At 33.0% G+C, this 7399-nt stretch overlaps 1 protein-coding gene across 3 annotated transcripts; it reads right to left on the bottom strand.

Moving 5' to 3' along the window:
• Nucleotides 1-2634: 2634 nt before the first annotated feature.
• LOC109217442 (embryonic protein DC-8-like) lies at nt 2635-4919 on the bottom strand. Of its 3 annotated transcripts, none has more exons than XM_019381691.1 (3): nt 4301-4919; nt 3122-3874; nt 2635-2895 (listed from the first exon to the last, which is right to left on the bottom strand). In XM_019381691.1, exons 1-3 carry the CDS (start codon nt 4845-4847, stop codon nt 2870-2872), a joined length of 1326 nt encoding a protein of 441 aa, XP_019237236.1. In that variant the 5' UTR covers nt 4848-4919; the 3' UTR covers nt 2635-2869. The 3 variants fall into 3 exon arrangements, with proteins under 3 accessions (XP_019237236.1, XP_019237237.1, XP_019237235.1); XM_019381692.1 differs by having other exon boundaries at nt 3111-3730; XM_019381690.1 differs by having other exon boundaries at nt 3111-3874; nt 4301-4918.
• Between the last annotated feature and the right edge of the window lie 2480 nt (nt 4920-7399).

Here is a 7399-nt window from a genome sequence, read left to right as displayed (position 1 = left end):
GACTTTTGATTTAATATTACTTCATTACTACGAAAGATCCTTATTTTTATCCTTGATCCCTAACAAGCTCAACATGAGGGTAATTTTGTATTATTGTTGAAAGTCGAAAATTAACTCATGGGATCGGCTCCAAAATGAACACGATGATATTTCTATGATAACGTTCGGTTTTTATGACGTATGATATTTTTATGAAGTCGTCGCGTATTATTTTCTTAATTCTTCATTTAATACTTTTTCATATTTGAAGTAAATTTAACTTTACACCTCTCATTTACTATTAATGACATCATAATTAATACCAATAATTATAAAAAATTTGTTTTTCACTTTAATATTGAAATCAGGTTTAAGACAGAAGTCTATCTTTTGGCGTCTAAATTTTGAAAGAAATTTCCCGGAAAAAGGAAAACATCGTCTAGCGAAGGAGAAACTTAAAAATGACTACTCGCCAGTGGTGAAAGCAGATCTCTTTTACAAAAAGACTACAACGTTTCACTTGTTCCAATTGTTACGACTGGGGCTGTATATTAGTTCGAATTTTTTATTTAACAAACCAAAATTAATTATCTTGTGTTTCTAAATATATAAACCAAACTAAACCAACTGGAGTTTTCAATCTCGGGTTTTCTTGATTTTTTTGTTTCTGACGAATTTTTGATTTTATCCTCAAATTTTATAGCACAAAATATATAATTTGTGCTCTAAATTAATCTTAATAAGATATTATAACTATAATGTATGCATTATATACATCGTCATTAATAATAAAGATATTGAAATCACATAGAATAAAGTAGGCCATAACGAATACATTATCAAAAATGACTAAATCATGCTAATATAAGTATCGCTATTAAGAAGTATTAATTACATTACTAAACACTAAAAAGCTAAGCTTTATATTTTTACGGTCTAAACCAATGCAAAATCAAAATATAGCTATCTAGCACTATTCTTAATATTGAATTGAACTTCTTTTGTTAGTATTAGTATTAATTTAGTTTTGCATATTCTTTATTTGAGTTACTAACATCTACCAATTATAAAACTTATTGACCAATTTTAAACAATTTGAAAGACAAAAACTATGGAGAAGTTCTAAAAATCTTTATAAAGTACCTTACAAAAATGTATTTAAGAAATCTTTATAAAGTACATTACAATAAGTATTTCTATGTATAAAATATTTTCTAAATCAGAATATATATATATATATATATATATATATATATATATAATATCAGATTGGTTTGACTTTAATTTTACCTTTTTTATTCAAAACCAAATCAAGACAAACCAATTATAATCAACTTTTTCCAATATCAAATCAATTCAAATCTAATCACATAGTCAATTTTTTTTCTTTCCGAATTGACCCGAATTATCATTTTCCAATTACAAGAAAATACACGTGACTTCACACCATAATAAAAAATGGCCTATATTTTAATTTTTATCCTACCTAGCCTATATTGTATATATTTTGAAAGTAAGTAAATTCAGAATCTTTATTCTTACAACCATTGCTTCTAAAAATGTGGAGTTAAATTCGTGTTCTCACAACTATTGCTTTCATTTTCTCTTCTTCTCACATCTTCTATATATGTTTCAAGGGGCCGTGTATTTTCTACTTCTCCCCTTGTATCACCTGATTGCAATGTAAGAAAATTGAAGAGTAAAAGTCAACCGTTGAAGGCCTTTCAAAGCATTACTTCAGAAAATATGATTTCTTGAGTTTGTCAGTTGTTTGGATTGAGTGTTGTTCCAATTGATTGAAAATATCAAAAGGAATTCAAAATTTAAATTTAAAGTAATTTGTAGTGGATTTGAGCAAGATTTAAGTTAAATTTGAAAAAAGACGCAAGGAAGAAAGCGAAATCAGTTTTTTATATAGTTATGTATAATCTTGTATAATAGTGTATATGAGTGTATAATCACATCTTATACACTTTTATACATCTTTATACAAGCGTCTGGAGACGAACTTCTTCCACAATTTCAACTGTAATTCTTGTTCAAAACCAATCCAAATTTCTATTAAATGACTTCAAATTTTAATATACAACCTTCTTGTTTCTAAGAAGTCTAAAAAATACCCACTCTAAATTTCGCACAAAATCAAATTCAAAATTTAAACATATATATTTAAGCTGGTTAAAAAGCTAATTTTCATCACCCAAATAAATTTGTTGTTGATCTAATATTTGAGTCACAGTTACTGATTCGAAAAAATTAACTTAAAAGCTTGAGCAACTTTTTTTAAAAGTTAAATAGTAATTTCAATAACTTAAAAGCTTGAACAATCTTTTTAAAAGTCAAATAATAATTTCAAGAACCTATTGGAATAGAATGTTAATCCAATCTATTATTTTTGAGCTAAATGGTAGTAAACTAAAATATGAACTATAATATTGAAAAATAGAAAGCTCAATTATTCTTATGTGAAATTTCCCATTGACACTATCCTTTCTATCCAATCTATCTACGATTATAATTATGGATCTTAATATATTGCCAAAACTAAATACTTAAGGAAACCATGGTCAAAAAATGCCTCCCCGTCTCCTCACACACGTTGTAGCACTAAGCTCCCTTTTGGGGAGGACAGCATACTGATTTCCTAGCTGAAAATCACACTTAAAGAGTTCATCATCATACACTTGCAAAAGTTTTCACTAATAACAAAAGAAGTTGCACAAGCAGAACTTGTACAGAAATGCACTTGTAACAAAAAAAACATATGTACTTATACCCTTTTTACAACTTCTATGAAACAAACACCTAACATTCCCCTAACCAACCAGCCTTCTCATGAAGGACCAAAAGCATGCCCAACTCATAATCTCATTGTGATTGCTTTTCCACACTAATGACTCCGCCTTCGCTTTCTCCCTGCACATATGTTAAATATTTAACATATGTAATACTTGTAGTCTTAAAGATTGGCGTTTAATACAATATTAAAGCAAAACAGAAAAACCAATATATAAGACTATGTCAAAAGGATAATCAGCATTGCATTAGTTCAGCTAAAATGATCATGACTAATTGACGTGTACTGTAAACAAATACTCCTATATAGTAGTAGCAATTATCGTCATATTTACCTTGGAATTACCTTCTAATTGTCTCTCAACTTCTGCCCTCTTTCTAGCCGTATAATCTGCTGCACTTTCTTCAGCTGAAACTACATAATCTTTAGCAACAGCCAATTTATCCCCTGCATATCCCACGGCGCTCTTTCCAGCATCAGCTACCACATCCTTCGCCGCGACCACTTTCTCTCCTGCATACCCTGCAACACTAGAAACAACTCCAGCCGTGGCTTTGGTTGCCTCTGCAGCTGCTTTAGCAGTATAATGTGCAGCCCCTAACCCAGCAATTTCTGTTTTATCCTTCGCGGTTTCGGCTACTTCCCCTGCATATACTACCGCACTTTTTCCTGTTTCTACTGTAGCGTCTTTAGCTCTTTTTCCTGTTTCTACTGTGGCGTCTTTAGCTTCGACACCCTTATGCCCAACATAACTTGCTGCATTCTTGGTCTTCTCTGCAGCCGTCTTCCTTAGTTCTGCTGCAGTCTGTTTGGCTTGTGTAGTTTTTTCGCCAGCGTAATGAGTTGTTGACTTAGCTGCGGTACTGACTTTTTCAGCAGCATAATCTTTTGTCTCCCCTGCTTTTTGCAGGGTGTAATCTTTTGCCTTCTGTGCTGATTCCACAGCAGTTTGTCCTGCAGTTGAAAGTGTATCTTTAGTTGCAGTATAAGCTTGCTGACTTTTCTCAAGAACAGTGTCCTTTGCAACTCCAGCCTTGTCAGCAACATATTCAGATCCAATTTGAACACCATGCACAACAGTATCTTTGGCTTGTGCACCTGCACTAATTGAAAGGATATCTTTAGGAAGTCTAACTCAGTGTTCTTAATCTTCAAGGTTTTTAGCACTTCGGGATTGTTCGGGAAACAGTTCGGATTCGGTCTATACCCGGTGTAGTGGGCGTTAAAGAATCGAGATTGGTTCAGAATTTGATATTTCTTTCAATTTTAGTAAATTTTTAAAACCTAATATTTATTAAGCACAATCTTAGTAAAATTTTCACTCGCATATATTCAAAACCTCTTGAAACCCAAGGGGCGCTATGAGGCGCTAGAGGTTTACACCAAACCGTCGGACGTTGTACAAGGTCAAAAAAACTTATTTTTATATGGTAGATGTTAAATTTTCTTAACTATATTTCTTTATATTGAGTCCCCAGGAAAAAATACTGGCTCCACTACCTCTGACTACACAAGTTTACTGACCTTTCTCTAGGGTGGTGTCCTTGGCAGCTACAGCTTTATCAGCAACATACTGAGATCCAATTTGAACACCATGAGAAACAGTGTTTTTGGCTTGTGCACCTTTCGCCGTAGCATAATAACCAGCAGCACCAAGCCCATGACTCGCCGATTCTTTCGCATCATGCAATGCAGCCGCCCCCAATTCCTTAGCCTTTTGATACCGTTCTTCAGCAGCTGTCAAAACATCCATTGAATTCTGTTGTGCAGTTCCCCTCTGCGGTGCAGTTTCCTCCAAAGAGGGAGCGTTTCTCTCCTCCGTACCACTTTCTTGAGGATGAGTTCCTCCTTCAGCTCTCCCTTCACCTTCTGGCCGCTGTTCTTTCGGACTTTGCTCTTGCTGCATTATTACTCCACTAGAGAATTCGAGCCCTCCAACTTTAGCAGGAGGAGAATGAAGCTTATAATGAGATTTTCCCTTTTGGCCAAAGCCTTGGTGTTGGCCCTCGTGTTCAGGACCAGTAGCAACACCTTTGATATGAATATCTCTTCTTGCTTTCTCTGAAGACATTGTTACGAAATACTTACTGCTCTAATTCAGTTCTGTTTTGTTTCTTCTATCATGAAAAGAGAAACGACCATGTATGTATATAAAATGGAAGAAGCAATTAAGAGGTTCGGTGCACAGCAATATTCGAATGTGGTCGGTTTGGAATTCCAGGACACGTGGCGAGTGGTGAGTTCTTGTTTTTATGACGTGGTGAGAGGAGGAAATAGCCAAACTGCATTAGTCAGCAACTGAATGCTAACGTGTCTTGTTGTTCGTTGTTATAAGCGAATTGACAATGTGTCATGAAACAACTCTGAGACAAAGTAATACGCAAGCATACTCAAACCGGGAGAATTACGTTAATTTGATTCTTGCTTATTTCGATGATCCTCCGTACAAAAGAAAGAGTTCGGGCATTTTTAAATACGGGACCGTAAAAATACATTCAGTTGTCAAAAAAGAGAATTTGCTTGATATCAAGGAGTCAAAAAAATTTAGGCCAAAATACTAAATAAAAGCAGATAGATTTTTTTTTCATTCCTGAAGAGGTGCATATTTTGCCCGGATCTTCATCCATAATGATACAGAACAATAGTATCATAGATACACAAATCACCTTAAATCTAAAAAGCTGAGTCGGCGAGCTGGTCGGGTAGAGAGAAAATAATTTATTTTATCGACGGTGCTAATCAAAGGCGACTCGAATGAGGGGTCCCACGGATTTCTTTCCCGAAGTTCAAGCCGTAGTTCCTGTCCCTGAGAGAAGAGGAAAGACTTAGGAGGATGCGAGCGCCCTTTGTCCTTAGAAATAGGGAGAGCTTCGCCGTCAGGCCGACAATAAAAACGAGCTAATATGTGATCATGATAGTACACTGATACAAGGTCTTCTTTACTTTGCCTTTTGATTATGATACATCATGCATGGACATGCTAATATGTGATCGGGGTAAACAGTGGTTAGATATCGAAGGAAGGGCTTCGCTTTCCTATCGCTTTCTAAGGTCGCTTTATTTAGAATTCTTATAAAATATGTGTGCACCACTAAAAAGGAAAAAAATTATTAAGTAGGAATTGATTCATGTTAAATAACTCAACATTCAACTAAGTGCAGTATTTAACCTTTTCGGAGTATATGGGTGTCAGTAGATAATTTACGAAAAGACAATTGGTTCATGTGCTCCATATATTGAGCTACAACTCCGCCCCAAGACTGCTAATAGTGTATTTTGATCGATTTGTGTAGTAACTAAAGTAAAGTAAGTAAAGTAAATGGTAACCATAAATGAGTTTTTTACACGCTTGATCCTTTTTTAACTATTTTTTTTTTTAAAAAAAAATAGCATCATTTCTTGTGTATTCCAAAAAGAGCACTTTTTTTTCTCATTATTTATAAAAATTAAGCTCAATATTTAATAAGTTAAATGACTGCACTAATCACGGGAAGTACTTTTTTTTGTCATCTCCATTCTCCCTTTCCAATATTCATCTTCTTCACTCCATTTTCGAAAATCTGATGTATATGTGAATGGCACCTAAATTCAAGATGTATTGATTTATACGTCTTTTATACTTTGTATTTTTATACTTTGTATATCAAGTAACACTTTAATTCAAAATGTATTTTTATATGTATTTTTTTGTATATTTGTTCGCGAAGTGCCATCTTATTTTAAGATGTATTTTTAATGTATATTTCAAATATATTTTATATGTCAACTGCCATTTAATTCAGGTTGTATTGTTTATGTATATATATTTTTTTTTTGTATATTTATATCTAGAGCCATCTTATTTAAATTTAAGATATATTTTTATGTATATTTCACATGTCTAAGTGTCATCTTAATTGAAGATGTATTTTTATGTATATAGTTTGTATATTTTATATGTGTTAATTTAATGTATATTTTTTATATATACTTTTTGTATATATCAACGTATATTATTATTGAAGTAAGATCTTTATGTTAAGAAAAGAAGAAATAAGGAAGCGAAAAACTTAAGAAAGACAGTTAAAAAGAAAACGAATGGAACAAATATAGAAAATCTATTGGCTTCGGCAGAAAATAAAATTAAGAAGAAAACCCCAAAAGGTAAAGAAGGAAAGATGAAGAAAAAGAAGGAAAGATAATGGATAAAGAGAATAAAAAAGGCATGATTTTCGAACAAAGAATTATTGATTTTTCATTCAATTTGCTTATGTTTAGGGATTAATAATTAATATTCCTATTTTAATGGAATTGTGTGCTACAAATATAAATATTTTCCTGCCACAACTGTAATATCGGGTTTCATGCTAAGAATTTGTTGTATTTCTTTAAACTGTGGCAGTTATGTATAGTTCTCAATTTGAAATCGTGCTGAATTCCTGTTCTATGGCCCAAAATTCAAAAAAATAAAGAATGGTCATGACGAAGCAATGACTATTGTTCATTATGTCGTTTCTGATGGGTCCACAAAATTTATGTGATTTAGAGCCCGTCGCCCAAATTCATGAAGATGGCGTGGAGATTAGCACAAGCAAAATTGAAAATTATCTTGAATTCCTGTTTTATGGTCCTAAAACGCTAAAA

The sequence above is a fragment of the Nicotiana attenuata genome, unplaced genomic scaffold, assembly GCF_001879085.1.
Source record: "Nicotiana attenuata strain UT unplaced genomic scaffold, NIATTr2, whole genome shotgun sequence".
NCBI classification, from domain to species: Eukaryota; Viridiplantae; Streptophyta; class Magnoliopsida; order Solanales; family Solanaceae; genus Nicotiana; species Nicotiana attenuata.
The sequence above is the reverse complement of the archived record's forward strand: the minus strand, read 5'-3'. Positions and strand labels throughout refer to the sequence as shown.